General features: G+C 37.7%; 1 protein-coding gene across 2 annotated transcripts in view; it reads left to right on the top strand.

The window, feature by feature from the left end:
* MED13 (mediator complex subunit 13) overlaps positions 1 to 18,548 on the top strand; it is a 58,831-nt gene that overhangs the window by 17,875 nt on the left and 22,408 nt on the right. For both annotated transcript variants that reach the window (XM_026114821.2, XM_026114822.2), the window contains exons 4-9: positions 9,070 to 9,215; positions 10,276 to 10,473; positions 11,702 to 11,896; positions 13,196 to 13,358; positions 13,657 to 13,767; positions 15,834 to 16,517. In XM_026114821.2, coding sequence (XP_025970606.1) covers positions 9,070 to 9,215; positions 10,276 to 10,473; positions 11,702 to 11,896; positions 13,196 to 13,358; positions 13,657 to 13,767; positions 15,834 to 16,517 — 1,497 coding nt within the window. The remainder of the gene's footprint in view (positions 1 to 9,069; positions 9,216 to 10,275; positions 10,474 to 11,701; positions 11,897 to 13,195; positions 13,359 to 13,656; positions 13,768 to 15,833; positions 16,518 to 18,548) is intronic.

Below are 18,548 nucleotides of genomic sequence, written 5' to 3'. Positions count from 1 at the left end.
GTGTGTTGACACATCTGCCATCTTGAATGGCCATGGTTTTGGTGTGTATATGATTTCCCGCCCCTCCCAATTGGGATGTGGAAATTGTCTTACTGCCCACTTCAGAAATGTTTATATTCATAACGTAATAGCAGTTATTCTGAAGGAGATCAGCTATTGTCTGTTGATCTTGATTACCCTTGAGACAAAGGGAATGTTCGGCTTTGGGTCTTGAGCCCACATTCCTGCTTTATCCCTGTATTTGACTGCCTTTTTGCTGTTTACCATTCGGTGGTCTTTTGATAGAATAGAATAATGTGTTTCTTGCTTCCTCCGGAAGCATGCCCTGCTGGTTTTTAGGGAACAGAACAAGGTGATTTCTGTGCTTTGAGGCTCAAAATTGTTCATCCTTAAGAGAGTTAACTAAACAAGAACAACATGTAGCTACAGGTTTTGCCTTTATTTTTGTATAATTAATTTGAAACCTTAAGTGCTGAAACTAAATGGCTCTTCCCTGATACTGTTGGGATATTTTCAGTAATCTATTAAGACTGTTCTACTCTTCTTGCTGTGTAAATTCCCTCCTATATTAATCTTTAAATCAAACAATGTCAACATTTTTTTTTTTTTTTTACAACAGCTCTAATGAGGCTGTTCTGGCATCACGTAGCGGCAGGAGAGCAGGTGATGTTTTTCCTTTACTGTAGACAGCTGGAATTGAGAGCTGCTGTAAGTAGGACAGTGCAGGATAAACAGCAGGAGCTGAGAGCATTGATCACATGATTGTCTCTTTGGAATATTGGGTTGCTACAGAGACTACTAGCAGACAAATTTAGCACTTTACATCACAAAGCAGTTTTCTCTTATTTAGCATAAGTTACAATGGTAGTTGGTTCATCGGGAAAAATGAAAAAATGACATGGCTCTGGGTTTTTAGCTTTCAACAATGAATCTGTGCTGTATTTGTTCACTGAGCTATAAGATAATACAAAAGCATATAGATAATTCAGATTTTGTTAAATGAAAAATTTATAATGCATTTTAATTTTGAACTTTGAAAATAAATATCTGGCTTAACATTTTTGTAATTGTTTCAGGATGGGATGGAGCAATAACTTGAAAGCTGACATTACGTTTTCAAGTGAACTAATGTCTAGCTGTTATTGTTTTCCAAATATATGCTGGGTTATAGCACATGGATATTCCATTGTGAAAGCTCAAGTTCAGATAATTGAGATTTGCGTTCTGAATAGTTAAAGGATGCTAAAATAGAAGATGGCAACTTCATTAGTCTTGTTTTAGGTTCTGAAACATAGGAACAAGAGCCAACTCTTTTTGTAATGTTGCTTAGAATTGCTGTATCTAGAGAAATATGTATATTTGTGTGTGTTATATATATATCTGTATAAAGTTTAGTTGCATTGCATTTAAAAAAAAATCTTTGCTTATAGGTAAGAAGTCATGCTGTATTTTTAGTCAATAGGATACAAAAATAAAATCTTTAATTTGTTTCAAACCCCTTTTTTATGGGGGAAGCTAAGCCTGTTAAGAATGAAGTCTTTAAAAATGTGGAAGTCTTTCAGGTGAACATGACTTACTAAATTCTGGAACAAAGGTCATTTATTACATCTGTGTTTGATTTAGTATACACAACTTAGTTGTGGAGTAAACAAACATTTTAACTTACAAGTCTAGCTAAAACCGAAACATTCCTAGCTATGTGAAAAATATTTGGAGAGCCTTTGACAGTAGTCATTAATGATGTGCTTTGAACTGGAAGTTGTTTTCTGCTTTGCTATTAGCTATGTTTTTTGCTTTGTGTTATCATCAAAATCAGCTTTCTGCTATATTTACCTTCATGACCACAGGGAGTTACTGAAAGAGATGCTTAGGAAAAATGTCTGCTGTTCCATGTCACTGTCAGTAGTTAAAGAAGCATTTGTATTTTGAGATGTTGTTATTTCACGTTAAAATGCAGCGTATGTAACTTATTAGAAAATATAGATGCAGATGTGCTCAGATTTCTTTGAGTTTTCACATAAAGGATGTTAATGCCATTGTATCTGATAGGAAGTGCAGACCTTGCGATAGGGGCTGATACAAACCCTGATGTTACAGGGAAGCTTGTAGCCAAGGGCAAGAAAAGCATGTTCGTGAATTGATTAATGATGATTCGATCTCTTATCATAGAAAGTAGTACTACAATATAATGAATATGTGTTTTAGTGTTTTCTTCCTAGAGAACTAGCTACTAGTCTCCCATCCTGTCTCTCCCCCCCCCACTCAAAATAACAAAAAACAACCCCTCCCCACCCCCAAAACCCAAAGTATTTCATAATTGAAACAATTTGTGCACCACCCTTGGCTTTTTATTTATTTATTTGTTTGGTCTCTCACTTTAAACCAAAAAAACCCCAAAGGTTTTCCCTGGCAATTTTCTTGATGATGCATTAAAATAACATTTATTTTCATATTTTGTTTGTTATAGGCACTAAAATATTTAATTTCTTGCTTATTTCTAGTCTGAATTAAGATTGTGGATTTCCTCAATTCAGGATTATGTCATGGTGAACAGAATGGAAAAAGCCATATCAAAATAAGATTTGTTTTGAAGCAGTATAGGCATGAAGGTGGCTGCAGCGAAAGCTTCGCTTCATTAGCACTCTACAGTGTTAAGACTATTCCTGGATGATATATGTAGTCACAACGAACTGTTCTGAACGAGCACTTGCAAAGAAAAGGTGGTAGATAAGTTGTTTTGAGGGAGTTGCTTGTGCTTTTCTTCTGTGAGCTTAGAAAGCTTCAAGTGGCTTGGCAGCTTCACTTTCTTCTCCAGGATGAGAAGCCTGGAGGGTTGGCTAACAAAGAACAAAGCGTGTAGTGCAACGCTGCGTAGGGTGGAGGACGAGGTAGTGATGTTGAGCGTGTGATCAGGTATGTAATTCCTCTAGACTTGCGTTCTTTGACACTTCTGTTTTTTGTCCTGTCTGTGCTGGTTGCTCGTGTTGCCCCTTCAGCCTTGCTAAAGGAAAAAAGACTGAATATGGAGCTTCTTTAGGGCTTCGTGGGGTGTGTATCACCTTAAAACTCTGGTTTTCTGTTTAAATTTACTCTTTCCAAAAGAATCTATTTCATTGTAAGAATGTGTTCTACAGTTAATTCATGGGCTGGAGAAAGCAAATGTCACTTTTTAAAAGAAAGCTCTTTGATACTTTTTTTTAAAAGGCATACTGAAATAGTCTGGCTAAATTTTGTAGTGAAGAATAGCTATTTGGAGACGCTGCTATTTAGGCAACTATGATGCATCAGCTTGGAACTGCCAGGTCAATTGCTGCTTATGATGATTGCTGTCAGTGAGTCATGATATACTGATTCTTGGTCAAAATACTCCAGAGCAGTCTGGTGTTGGCCCATGTGTCCCAGTTCTTGGCAGACATTCTGTAACACTCTCAAATAAAGAAACCTGTTAATGAGTGGCTTAAAACTCTAGTTGATGTGTTTGTGTTCCTGAACAAGGTGTTCTGCAGCACCGAACAGGGAATGGTAGAATCTTAGTTCCCACTAGGTCTGGGAAAGTGATTCTGCAATGTCCGTTTTCCTCATCTAGCAAATGGGAATAGTGTACGTCATTAATGAGAATACAGTAAATTTTATTTTGGTAGGATTTGCAGTTCTCCGACTCGACTAGCCAGTTTTGGTTCAGCACAAAAGTAACTTGCAAAGACAATACAGGAAAAAAATGTGATCATAACTATGAAAACAAATGAGTACAAACACCTCTATTTTAACTGTGAAGTCTGGATGCTTTATCAATTTACTATTAAATGTGCTCTCGGGTGTTACTGTAATTGGAGACTTCCTTGTTGCTTCTGATGTTGCAGTCTCCTTGCCTTTCAGCCTTAGTGTGGTGCGGATTTGAAGTATGCAATCTAGTGAAGTGTGGATTAGCGAGGGTCTAATGCAGCTAATGTTTGGGAAGCATTTTGAAGATTTAAAGCTCTATGTGAGTACTAATGTGGAGGAATAAAACAGGCCTAATTACCTTTTTATCAAGGAGATATTTTCAGATTTGCTAATGGAGATGTAGAAACTTCATGTATATGTAAATTTTGGTGTGTTTTCTCCTCCTTCCCTTCAGTTTCTCTTACAAAGGCGAGAGTAGAAATTGCATTCACTATGTCTACATCAATTTGTTTCTTCTCACGTGGAATCATAATCCTTTGTCTCTGAACTAAAACGTCATTGTTTTGTATGATTGAGGTGAGGGAGCAGATGAAATCTGAGGGAATCAAATCTTGTTCATACAAATGTATCTTAATGGAATATAGGGAGGACTGAAGAATGCTTAAAACAGCATTATTTCTGAAGAATCTCTTGAATGTTTTAAATAAGAAGTTCTCGGTAGCGGAACTCTTTCTGACTGAATTGTGGTGTGTTCAGATCAAGTAATTCATAAAGAATGCTCATTTTGATGACAAATTTCACAACATCTGTATTCAGAGGTCTGTTACCAGTATTGGAGAAGGGATTATTAACATTAGAGTTCTGATTAGGACTTTGGTGAAATTAACTTAATTAGAAATGTTAATGGAATGGCTTCATATTCAGGAGTGGAAGGGGAGAAAATGAGACGTTTGGGAAGAGTAGTATTTTGTTTTCAGAATTTTCTGTTAAAATTCTGATCTCTGCTCTTAGGCACATGCAGCAATACTGGATCATACTGTAAAAGCACCAAAAAGTAGTGGCTAAATAGGAGCTTTAATGCAGGCTTTTATTTTTTGCTACATCTGCTCCTGAAGGCCTTCAGTAATTCTGCCTGCATGCAGGACTAAACTTCTGAGCATCGCTGTATGGGTATTATATATATTGTGGTTATGAGATGCTCTTCACAAATTTATCTAGTGACCTTCTGAGCTACTTGGAAAAAATGTGTGCAAATAAATACATAGGATGAACTCTGCATTGATAGGCAGGAAACCACCAGTTTTCTCTCCATTTGTGTCCCCTCTGGTACTAACAGAGTGAAATGCAGTTTGCCTATTTATCCCCAAGTGAAATGCTTTTTGACCAGTTAAGCAGACTTATTAAATTTTGAAGGAGCCCTCTCCTTTCTTCATTAGAATTGTTGGCTGTGATGCAAGTCATTGAAGATAGGAGATAAAAAGTTAAAAATGGTGGATTTTTTTTTCTTAATAGATACCAGTAAGGTTTGAGAAGATTCTTCCAGAGCTGAGGTTGAGGAGGTGACACTGTTGTCACATGCTGGCAGTGGAGGTCTGGAAACTAAGGAATTGGAGAATGTACAAATGTACTAATAAAAAAAAAAAAAAAAAAAAAAAGAAAAGCCTACATATTTATTGCTTAGTCTGTAAAATGATGTATACAGGGGCACCCTGTAACGTAGCACTGGTTCCATCTTCCTTTTCTCTACTCCCCTGCCAAGAGTTTTGGTATGTTTTGATTTCGCTTTGATAATTATTTGTTGTATTTTTTGTGGTTACTTCATATGCATTAATATCTTTCCTGAAGTTTTGTAATCTCACAGTGATGATGTTATACGTGAAGAAGTGGTTTCTGAGTGTGATTAGTTAACAAGAAACCTAATGCTGTGTTTGTCCTCATAAAGTACTAGTTTTGCCTTTCATGTTAACCTTTAGTTTAAAGAAGGTTATCATGTTTTCAGGAGATACTGTGTCTGTGCACCGTGCAGAAATCTGTTTCTGGTAGCTTGAGTTTAAGGACAACAGTATATTACTGTGTATTTCCAATACGAGACAAAATATTATTCTGTTCTTCATAAAATGTTCTCACTGCACCTCTGAAAATGCTGAAAGAAAAATGTAAGGTGGTGTGCATGATTTTGCTGTTTAACACTTTATAAATTTTTCACCAATTCTGCTTATAATGTTTAGATTTGCTAGAATGAATTGTATCATAGTAGATTTGCTTGCAGCTTTCATGCCAAAGCTGTTTGAGCGATGTCAGTGGCGACAATGACTACTCTCTTACTTTTTATTATTTATTTATTGAAACTTCTCTCCTGCTGAGTGGGGGAGATGAGCTCTTTTCTCTCTGCCCTTTGTTTATTTATTATTTTGGCTTTTGCATGATGACCTTGAATTTTCCTTGCTACTACTTAGGACTAGTTTTGCACTGTAATCAATTGAAATGCTTCTGCTATCATGCTGATGCTTTCCTTTGTCTTGGTTTATTTGAATTCTTCCTGATTATACTACAAATGGCTGTCCTTCATCTGTGCAGTAATCTTGTGTTTACACGAGACATGGCTAAATCACGTTTACAGTGTGTTTAAAGAATGTGTGCTTTTACTTTAAAACTTTGCCTCGTCTATACTAAACTTCCAAATTGCTGCCTGTCGCTCTGAACAAACAACGCTATCCGCTATTTCACCTTAACAGTCCAGTATGGTTCTAAAATAAAATTCAATTTGACAAGATCCGTCTTCAACTATTTGCATAAAGATTAAAGTTTAATCAGATTTCCATACTGGAACTTCGTGGTGTTTGCTAACCATGTGACTCTTGCTTTCACTCAAACTTGAAGTCAACGACAAGATGCTTAGCTCAATCATGGTTGGATTTTGGAAACTAACTTTATTGGGATTCCACACCAGAATGATATTTTATCTGCAGGGAGTATGCTGTCTGGAGCTGGATTACTGAAGCAATTGTGCTAAGTCGTCATCAGGGAAGAGTGATAATCCACTGGTATATCTGGAGCCTGACTTTCACGTTCCTAGGGAAAGGCTGCACGGCTGGTTGGCATGCCACGACGGACTTGGTGCACCTTGAGAGTTCCTATGGTCCAGTCAGTCCAGGCCAGCCACTTAGAGCAGTTCCTCATCTAGTTCGCTTCATGGCCTGCTTTAAGTTGTTATAATAGAACATGTGGTGTTGCACTGCTTGTTTTTCCCTGAACAGTTTGTGGGTTCTCTCATCCTTGAAGTGTTTTAGTTACCTAATCTAAATCTGCTGGTACTTGAAGCCGTATGTTTGACACTGTAGCCTTCCTTCTTCTCACTGTGATGGTGAGAAGCAACCCTGGTGGTTGCTCTCTGAGTCTTTGGGGCGAGTTGAGATTTGGAAAATGCCAGTTTCCAGAATTCTGGCAACCCTCCCTCCCCCCAAATTTTCCTGTTCTATCTACCTCCCAGTGCAGGAGACATCTGGAAAATGCCACTAAAAAGCATATCCAGTAACTGTACCTGTGGGGGTTTAGTAGGGTTGTCTAGACACTTGGAGCTTGTGCTTCAGTGGCCTAGAGGCCTGTTTGTATCCTTTTCAGGTACACAAAATTTGCTTTGTGTTCTCGCCCTGTAGTCTAATAAATGCAAGCATTTCACAAGGTCGGAGAGCATGTGCTCAATCCTGGGCTTTTTGATTGATGGCATCTAATTTTCTTTTTTGGAGAAACAGTGGTGTTGCCTTCATATAGTCTTTTTAGGATGGCTGTAGTTCATGGAGGGACTTTACCATTTGACCTTGCAATAATGCACTAATATCTGCTGTTTTGCCTCACTTCAGTCAGTTTGTTTCCCATGGCTTTTTTCTTTAATTTTTATGAGACTGAGCAGGTGCTTGATACTGTCTTCCTTATGGAAAAGGAGTTATCTTCTATTCAGTAGTCTGTTAAGTACTTTGTAAGGTTCTCCTTGACTTTCTTTCTTTTATTACTCAAATGCTTTGGTAGACCTAATTTAATGTCCCTTGTAAATAACATCTTCTTGCTCTTAAACATCTGTCCTTTTCCTGTGGGAGTCTTTTGGTCTGGCAGACACTTGAGGTAATTTGAAGCTAATATAACTCAAAATTGCTGTGCCTGTACAACTTCCTTTAAATGAATAAAATCAGAGGTAACTTACTTGGATGGAATTGGGTATGAAGACGTATTGTTCATGTGGCTTGGCATGGATCTTAAGTTTTCTGTTTTCCTTGACTTCCCGTTCTCTTCCTGCCTCTTATTTAAAATTAGTAGAATATATTTTCCATAAAACACCCAAATGATTTGGATGTATTACTGACTACTTTGACAGTTGTACTTGCAGATGTTTGTTTATATTTTCATAACAAAATGGACAGGGCTGTAAAAACTGGGAAGTCTCTGAAGCCTGGTCTTGGGAGGGGAAAGCCTTCACTGAGTTGATAACTAAGAACTAACTATGCACAGCATATTATAAACAGACTTTCTTTAATTCAGAATTGTATAGAGGAGGTATATAATATTTGTCTGGTTTTGCTGTACAGGACTTTTTTTAAGCTTATCTCTGTCTTCTCTGGTAACAGAAGTTATCAGTGAAGCATCTGATATTAAGCATAGATATTTAACTTAAGTCATTGCTAAATAAGGGTGTTTTTTTGTTTTGGTTTGTTTTTTTTGATATCACCTTCCCTTTTGTGTGTAGGTATGGAGGTTTATTTTTAGTTACCTGAATGACTTCAGGAGCATGAAGATGAAATTCAATTAAAAAAATACCTCCCACCAAATGAACAAGAAAACTTCCCAAAGTTGTTTCCTTTCTCTTCCCCCTTTTAAATGAGCTACTTGTTTGCAAATATTTGATATAAATCTTAAAATATAAATTTTCTTATCAGATCTGTGACAGTAGAACCTGGGATATGAACTTGTTAAAAATTAATGAAAGGTCAGAAATATCTTTGTAGGTTTTTTAAAAATATGTAAGATATCTTGAAATAGATATGTATAAAATGTTAAGTCATAGTTTGCTTTCTTTAAATTGACTCACAAAAAGTTGGATTTTAAATTTCCTCTAGACATCAAAACATAAAATCTCAATCTAAAGAGACTGAACACTTAGTGTCTCTTGTTTTCTACCTGATTGATTTTTATGTCCTTGACTCTAATGCTGGAATACTTTGTAGATGTTGTAAGGGAACATGTATTTAGTATTTGCTTGTTATTTTGCTAGAAGGGTGTTTTTTTGAGTACTCATTAGTGAATATTTTGGGAGGAAATACTTTCAAATCAGTGAGGTTATCAACTTCTCAATTTTTAAGTGATATACTTTTTTTTTTCTTTTCTTTTTCTCCCCCTCCCCTCTTCTTTCCCTAGTGAGCACCTGTCCTGCTCATTCACCTTTTTCTTACATGGAGATAGCAATGTTTGCACCAGTGTGGAAATCAGTCAGCATCAACCTGTGTACCTGCTTAGTGAAGAACACCTCACTCTTGCCCAGCAGTCTAACAGCCCTTTTCAAGGTAGGTTTTGCCAGTCAGTTATGAGTATGAAAATTAATCAGTCCTTTATCAGAATGAGGACTTAAAGCAAAAACTGGAAGTGAGGAGTAGAGATATTTTCTGTGTTGGTTAACTGTTCTACGCAAACTTCCACTGTCTTGACATAGCCAGCCAAAAACCAGTTGGTGTGTCTTGGATCTCCTGCAGGTGGATGATTTTAGTCTAAATCTTCTAGCACTATAGCCAAATTTTTTCTCGACAGAATAAATTTAACTTCCAAGTACTGTCCAATTGGTGACTTAAATATTTTTACTTTTTCAACAACATTTTCAACATCCCTTTCTAACTTGACATACTTAACCTATTCACTCCCCTTTCCTCTTCTATTTGGCTATTCCTTGCCTGTAAATTCCTTTGGTTCCACCAGCAGATGCAGGCTATCCTCTTGAAGACAAAGGAATGATGGGGCCTGAATCTGGTTAGTGGGCTGTCTGTTTGATCATTCCCTGACTTAGCCACACCTGTGTTGGCTATAGAAATCAGTTCTCCTGCATGACTACACACTGCCCTTGTTTATTAATGCTCAATGTTCAAACTTGCTTTCTTTGAATGCAATTTAACAGCAGCTGTGCTTTCCTAATATGGACAAGACTAAGCATGAAATGGATTACTTCCTGGCATATACATAGCATTGTTGTTGTAACTGTACTAAGCAAAATGAAAGGATGGGGAAACACCTTAACTTTGTCACAATTTGAAATTGTGTTTCTGTATCCCACCTGTATGTTACAGATTCATTGGTAGCCAGGATGAAAATTTGCTCATTGATTGTTTAAACAGATTAACTTGTAATCATTATTGTGGTACCTTGGCTCTTGCAGTGCATGTGCATTTAACAATACATGCCTACTATCAACAACTTGAGTTTCAGTGTAGTAAAATGTGATCAAGGTGCATTCTAACTTTCCATTGGTAAGTGGTTTATTTGGTCTGGAGAGTGGCTACAGTAATGCTTTATCAGCGGGGAAGAGGGAAGTTTGGTTAAATGTAGTCTCTAACATATTTGTATTTGTTTTTTTAGTTATTCTAAGTCCCTTTGGGTTAAATGGCACACTCACAGGGCAATCATTTAAGCTTTCTGATTCATCGACAAAAAAGCTTATTGGTGAATGGAAACAATTCTATCCTGTCACATCTAACTTGAAGGAGGGATCTGAGGAAAAACAAGAAGAAATGGATTGGGAGGATGATTCTCTAGCTGCTGTGGAAGTCCTTGTTGGTGCGTGGTCTGATTACCTTTTAATTAAATAAACTGGGTAGTTAGGTCTTCAAAATTTTGAAAACCAAAGTGAACACATTTTATTCTTTTGCAACCATTTGCAACTGCTGCTGGTCTCTTGTTTCCCTGCTTAGTGCTCAGGCCTATCTAAAATTAGTGGCTGCTTGAAGTGGGTTTTGCAGACCTATTTGGAGGAACTTTTTTATGAGCTCTGAGAAGTAAGATTATCATTAAAAAGAAAAAATAATAAAAAGACTGCACTATCACTGACATCTGAGATGCATCAAAAGCATGTTGCGCTGTTTCAATTTCAGTGCAAATTCAAACAGAACAGACGTGCCTTTCAGATTTCTTCAAAACCACAATCCTGGAGAACTTAAAGTACTGAGGCACTGCATTTATCTGCTATTGTTCCCTAAAATCTAAGCCTCTGGGACACAGTAGTCTGTTCCTCTGCTGTTGGGTACTGACCTCTGATTTGCTAACCAATGCAATCATTTCTCTATAATAAGTGATACAAGCTTGTATTGCACTGATGCCTGGAGACCCTGATGATGGTGGGGATGGGAACAGTGTCAGTTTTAAGTGATACTAAAAATAGGTCCTCAATCTTCTTTATGAAATAAAATGATAGAAGCAAGGAGTAGCCTGTAGATACCAGCGCTGTCTCTGCCTGTTTATGCAATGTGGTGTGTTTTTGTGTTTTTTTTTTTTTTTTTTAATTCTTCCTCCCAAATCTTCTGAATAAAGCAAACCACAAATTAATGATAAGGGTGAGAAAGGACCCTTTTTGTCCAAGGACAATGCTTTAGTAGATAGAAAGGGTAAACGAACTTATGAGTGACTGGTAAAATTATCCTTTTGTTGACTATTCTAAATCTGAGGTTTTTGTCAAGAGTAGCCTGTAATAATGTTGCAGACAGCAGCTTTTGGCACAGTGACTACATAGGTGTTGAAACTCCTGAAAGGACGTTGTAGGCCTTGTTGTAAGGCAAACACTGAATCTCACAATCTGAGTGTCCTGTTCAGATAGGTTTCTTAGTTGCAATATAGCAAAAAGAGCTGCAATATTACAGTGTAACTTAGTTCTCTCATGCTTTTGTGTTCATGTGGAAGTTTATAGAATTTCCTGTAGACCTATAAAACTTCCAAGTCAGCCTTTACCCAGTGCTTGAGGATGAAGCCGAAGGTAAAATCAACTTGCTTTTTTTTCCCCCCCCTCCTCTAGCTGGTGTGCGAATGGTGTACCCAGCATGCTTCGTTTTAGTTCCTCAGACAGACATCCCTCCTCCTACCACTGTTGGGGCGTCTCACTGTTCAACTACTTGCTTGGGTGTCCACCAAGTGCCTGCTTCCACAAGAGATCCTGCCATGTCTTCAGTAACTCTGACTCCGCCAACGTCCCCAGAGGAAGTTCAAACAGGTATAATACAATTATCTTTTTCATGTGGGAAATCATTTTGAGGGTTTCTCCTTTATATCTGCCAATGTTTGGGAAGGATTTGGGTGTTCTCTGTACAACTGACTTGTTACCAAAACTACATTTCTTTAGTCATGTATCTGTTGTAGTAAAACACATGAAAATTTTTGTAAGCTGGTAAAATGTGGACTGCTTTTGTACCTGATGCTGTTGTCTAGTCCTTTCAGGTTTTTGTGGTCAGGCTTGTTTGCTGTGTGTATTTTGGAGTAGCTTTTTTAAACCTTGTTGTGCATCTCTATCAGTATCGTGCAAGCTGGCATTTTTGGTCTTTTCACAGTCCTAGGAAGTGTCTCTGTAGTTAAGTTTCTAAGAAGGCTGTGTGCCCTCTGAATTGTAAGTAGCGATCACTGAAAGCTGTTTTAACTCAAAGTGGGTAAGGTATTTTTAGGTGACTTTATATACAACTCTTGTGCAGACAATTTTTTTAATTCTTTTCCTACCCTTGTTTGACAATTTTTTTTTTTTTTTTGGTGGTGTTTTTGTTCTGTGTCTCCCGCCCCCAGCTGTAAAACAGGAAAGTTTGTGGTGGTCTCCTAATCTGTGAAGGAGGAGAATGATTAGAGTGTGATGAAACCATGCCGCTGCGCAAAGCACCTCTTTATATACAGACCACTGCTTTGGAAGTTTGTACTGTTTTGGAACTTCTGCCCCTGCTACTGATTACTTGAGGTCTATTCTGAAACATGTACTTAGCCTCGTTCTTTTCCCTTCTGTGTGGTGTTCAAGTTGAGAAAGTATGCCTTGTTTTAAGAGGGATCTGTGCTTTCCAATATCTGTTGCATACAGAAAAGCACTAATCAGAGGTGGCAAAAATAGTTTGTTTTGGAGGCTGCAATTGCTGTTCCATAACATCTGAAAGGAGTAGGCTTCAGGGGACTGCTAAATACTGTTAAGTTCACTAACAAGTAGCTATGCTCAAGTTTTCCTAGTGTATGAGCAATGTTCTATTTCAGGTCTGTGTAGTTTCTGGAAAAATAAAGAATAGCTAGCCCTGTTTTAATGTAAACATCCTTTTTTAAATTTATTTTTTAATTTTATTTTTATGCGAGGTAACCATGTTGTTATAATCTTCTACTATACCTAAATTTTCTATCTGTTCTTTTCCTTAACATCGAGTTAAGAAGATATTCTTTCTTCCCGGGATGTTCCAGTGTTGGCTGAATTACTTTGGAATAATAAAGAATCTTGAGTGTATTAACTCATTATCTAAAACTCTTTCTTTTCTCTGGTACTACTTTTCAGTTGATGCTCAATCTGCCCAGAAATGGGTGAAGTTTTCTTCTGTTTCTGATGGATTTATCTCTGACAGTACTAGCCATCATGGTGGCAAAATACCTAGAAAACTAGCCAATCAAGTGGTGGACAGAGTTTGGCAAGAATGCAATATGAATCGAGCACAGAACAAGTATGTATTTGCTTTGTGAAATGGAGAAATACACCATCTTATCTTTATTTGCTGTTGAAAGTGGCTCTAGCAAAGATGCTATGGCTGCTAGTAGAACATGATTTACCCTTAGTTTTAAAACATCTTAAACTATTCCTAACTAGTGGTTTCTTTATTTCTCAATTTAATGTATTAGTAAAAAATTATTTATTATTTCTGTCTTCGAATCCTGTATCACAAAACTGCTGTTGAGGTTTGACAGAGGATAAGGAAAGAATATATGTTGTTCCCAAATAACTCCCCCAATGTTGAATCGTAGGCGGAAGTATTCTGCTACATCAAATGGCTTGTGTGATGAAGAGACGGCTGACAAGGTAGCATCCTGGGATTTTGTTGAAGCCACGCAGAGGACAAATTGCAATTGTTCAAGGTACAGTACTTGGCACACCTCCAGTCCAACAATGTACTTTAAGGTTGAAGTGCTCAGGAGAGGACTCCTGATGACTGCTTTGGAAATAATTAACAATAGATGTTTGCATGAAAGCTGTATCAGAGGTCATTTCCCCATGTCCTAAATGTCATTGTAGGTCTTGAAATGTTTGCCCATTAAGGTAATACAGAGTCTTTGTTAGTGCGAATCATCTGAGTGGACCTACTAGCAGTTCAGTGACAATTTCTGAGTCTGGATCTGGAATTCCTCATACTTATGTAAGGGTAGAAACTGTCAGATAGGCAACTTTCTCAGGCTGTGATGGAGAAGAAATGCATATTTACTAGGAATTAAGAATCTCTTCTAGTGGGCTGTGGCATTATCCTTGAAGGAAGAAAGCTATTAGTCAAAAGCAAGATGATTGTGGCATTGGGTCTTGATGACAATGAAAAAAAACCTCCTTTACTACTTGGGAAATACTGCATTCCTGGGGTATACATACATGAAACTGTGAGTTAACTGCCATTATATGCTTTGGGTATGAGCTGGGGATTTAACTTCCAGTTTTTATTATGACTTTTGCTTTGAAACTCTGAGAAAAATTCTTATCACTAGAAGCAATGACACAGACTGTTAATACATTTGTTTAAAATAAATGGAGGCATGATTAATTTTAGTGAAGTTTCAATTTTTGTACTTATTGTAGAATATTCATCTTTAAGTGACTGAGGTGTTGCAAACATTTAAATGCTTTCTGTGATTTAAATCATTATGTTGATTACTCTGCAAATTGAATATTGGAATCTTCAAAAGTTGATGTCTGGAGGATGTAGCATTTTTGAAGAAAAGCATTTTTCTCCTTTGAAATGGTTGTTTTAAGTTCAGATACTGATAGATACTAGCAGCCTGAGAAGTGCTGGAAGGTGGAGGGGAATTAAATATTCTGTTAAAGGAGAAGTTACGTATGATAGCGCTGTTAAGAGAAAACTGTCAATTGACTGTGTGACATAAATATTTAAAATATGCAGTTGTCTCAAGAGAAATGACTTGGGCTTGAAAATCCTTATTCTATTTTGAATTATAGGCAGTGAAAAATGTGTACCTGTGTATAAGGGTTTAAAGTAGAAATAGAATTTGATATCTCTCATCTTTTATTCTTACTTAATCCTGGTTTTTAATATAAGGTGCATGCTTCTTAACTTCCCTGACTGAAGAGTGACAGAGAATACCCAGCCATTAAAGATGTTCATGCAATTGAATAGCTTAATCATAAACATTTCATTCCAGGTTTTGTATTTCATGTCTCTTATTCTGGCAAATAATCTAGCAAGTTGGCATCTTGGTTCTCTCACACATCATGAAAGTAATGTGTTTCCAACCTGACTTTTCACAAATGTTTATACTTACTTGAACGGCAAGATGAAATTTTTAAATGCAGGTGCATTTATGCTGTAAAAATTAACTGTGTTATTGGAGTTGAGACATTATGGGGGTTTTTTATTTGTTTTATTTTCTTGTTGCTTCCATGCTTGCTAAATTGGTGGGTATATAGCTTTTTATAGGACTGCGGCTTGACTTCTAGATTCTTGATGTTAATCTTCCGTTCCTTAACCCATAAAGACTTGCACAGCACTATCAGTCAGTAGTGATGTATGAATGCAAGAAGTAGATTATCTAATTTTTATGTTGTTCTACTGATTTAGCAGTGTTGGCCAAAGTTCAAAGCAACTTCTGTGTGATTTTGATGTGATTATCTATTTCTGTTAAAGGCAGGTTAAGAAATACTGTCTTCAGTTATAAGGATTGCATACATGTTGAGCTCATGGAACAGTTTTTTTCAGTTGTTTTAAATTGTATTCTAAAATCTTGCAATGCTACTTGAGCCTTTCAAATAAAGTTATGGTCAGAAAGAGGCAGTTTTGCTTCAGTATGACATCAGTTCCAGCCTTCTGTAATCAGCTGTTTAATGGCTTAGAAGCTGATTCTTATCTAGTGATAAAAACCATGGTAGACATATTTGAAAGATTAATATGAAGTATTTTTCCCCACTTTTTTTTATTCTGCAGGCACAAAAATCTCAAACCAAGAAATTCAGGTCAACAGGGGCAGGCACCACCTGTGGGCCAGCAACAGCAAGCGGCTCCAAAGCACAAGACGAATGAGAAGCAAGACAAAGGGGATAAGCCACAAAAACGCCCTTTGACTCCTTTTCATCATCGTGTATCTATCAGTGATGATGTTGCCATGGAGGCAGATTCAGCAAGTCAGAGGCTTGTGATGACTGCACCAGACAGTCAAGTGAGATTTTCAAATATCCGAACTAATGATGTAGCAAAGACTCCTCAAATGCATAATGCTGAAATGGCAAACTCGCCTCAACCGCCACCACTTAGTCCTCACCCATGTGATGTAGTTGATGAAGGGGTGTCTAAAGCTCCTTCTACTCCTCAGAGTCAACATTTCTATCAGATGCCAACACCGGACCCCTTGGTTCCTACAAAAACAATGGAAGACAGACTTGATGGCTTGCCTCAGCCTTTCCCAGCTCAATTCCCTGAAGTTATAGAGCCTACAATGTACGTTGGTACTGCAGTGAATTTGGAGGAAGATGAAGCTGATACTACTTGGAAGTATTATAAAGTTCCAAAGAAAAAGGATGTAGAGTTCTTACCCCCTCAGCTTCCAAATGATAAGTTGAGAGATGATCCAGTAATACCTACTGGACAGGAAAACATAACATCAGTTACAGAGTAAGTAGCACTTAATATTACAGTAGTAATATGAGAAAGTGAGGAAACTGAAAGGCCAAAACAGTTAACTTTGATAACAGACAAATGTCTCTAAGTTAAATCAGAAAGCAGTAGTTTCTTGTTATGAGCAAGCTGAAGCAAACTGAAGCAAAATGATGTTCTCATCAGCTCAAGCCATACTGCTGGGTGTGAGCCTAATTTTCTGTGCCATCCACATATAAGAAGGTAATACTTGTGAAGCATAAGTCAAATGTGTAGTAAGGGACTTTTAAATTTTTCCTCATTAGAACTCATTAGAAGAGTTTATTTTTTCTACTGTAAAATTAATCTGTAGCCAAATTGTGCATATTTGGGACTGTAAGGTAGTGTCATGCCTTCCCTGCTACCCATCCAAAAAAAAAAAAAAAAAAGCGGAGGGGAAAAAACTTGCTCGTTTTAATACTTTCTTCAACAATGAAGAAAGCATGGATGGGCTCAGCTGCAGATATATCCTGTTAACGTTCTGTTACCTCAGTTCTACTCTTCTCTTTGTTCAGAAGAGCTCTTAGATTTTTTTAAAACTGGTATATGTTAAATGACTGAACAATGAAGAAGCTAATCTTGTTTCCTGGAAGACATTAACTTTAACATAGGCCACAGTTGCTACTTAGAATCAGAAATTCCTGTTGACAATAAGGAACACATAAATTGTTGTTCTTGCACGTGGTGCATTCTCTCTGTGATTTGATCCTGCTGTTGAACAGGCTTAAGGATTTGAGGTTATCTTTCAAAGAAAGCAAGTGACTGGTGTGTCTGCTTTTAGTGCTCTTGGACCCCAGATACAATGGGAAACCCTCATTCATTACACAGAGCCTGTCTACCTTGAAAAAACATTGAGAGAGTCAAGACTATAAATGCTCAGCCTTTAAGCTACAGGAAATGTATTTGAGATGCCTTTTGAATTGTTTCTTTCATGTGCTATTTTTACTTAAGCTAATATGATTGTCTGAAGTAAAAATATGTAGGTTTATAATGATACTGTTTAAAGAGGTTTCGGTTCAATGAATTGGATTTATTTCTGAAAGTGAAAGTGGTATCTAGCACCAAATTTTAAAACGTTCCACTCTGCTGCTGACTGTTTCAGTCAGGGTAAAGGAATTGGTCACTGTTTTGATACTGCCTAAGTTTTGATAAATTATGGAGCTTAGAGGCAATAGACCAAAAGAATAACACTAGTATTTTTAGTGTTAAAACTTGTGTTGATTTGAGTCAAAGCAAAAGGGTAGCTGTATGAATTCTGCTTAACTGCAGAACGGGTCAAAATGGCTTTTCTGTCCCAGTTAAAAAACAAAACAAAAAACAAGAACCAAAAAAACCCAGAGCAAAACCACTTGGCCCTCTGGGTTGCATTTCCTTTGCAGCTGTACTGCCTAAGAGCTTCTGCTGGTCCCTGTCTCTTACAGCACTTCACGGTGGGGCCTGCTAGCTTGGAGGAGGAATGCTGCAGGGAAAGGATGGAAATGGGAAGCAGCAGGTGCTGACAGAACTGTTAACAGCAGTGTAAACTTTACACAATTGGGACTTGGATGCAGAAGCGACAGGCTGGCTTAGGGTTGTGACCCAGGTACAAACACACCACTGTGAATGCACCTGGAGCTGCTGCTGTCACCTCAGTTGCTCGTAGACTATTTTTGGCCCAGAATTATCATCTCCTCCACCCCCTGTTCAGGTGAAAGGAGGCTCTTGGTGTGAATGGTGTCAAATTAGGAAGGTTTTTTTCAGAAGATGCAGTGTGTTTAGTTTGTGGCGGCAGAGCTGAAGCGGCTGCCCGCAGGCTGCAGCGTTACGCTGGCCGGCCGTTTCACGGCTGCCGGTGGGAAGCCGCTGACGGCGCGGCGCGCACGGCGACTCTTGCTGCCTGGGAAAGCTGTGGGCAGGGATGAATGTGTTGTAGCTGTTGCTCTGTTCTGATGAGCGTTTTGTTAGCCCTATCTTTTTGTATTAACTATTGTTTAAACATTTACATTAGCTGGTGCATATCTGATAACTATT

The sequence above is a fragment of the Dromaius novaehollandiae genome, chromosome 19, assembly GCF_036370855.1.
Source record: "Dromaius novaehollandiae isolate bDroNov1 chromosome 19, bDroNov1.hap1, whole genome shotgun sequence".
Taxonomy (NCBI): Eukaryota; Metazoa; Chordata; class Aves; order Casuariiformes; family Dromaiidae; genus Dromaius; species Dromaius novaehollandiae.
This window is presented reverse-complemented; position numbering and strand designations above follow the sequence as displayed.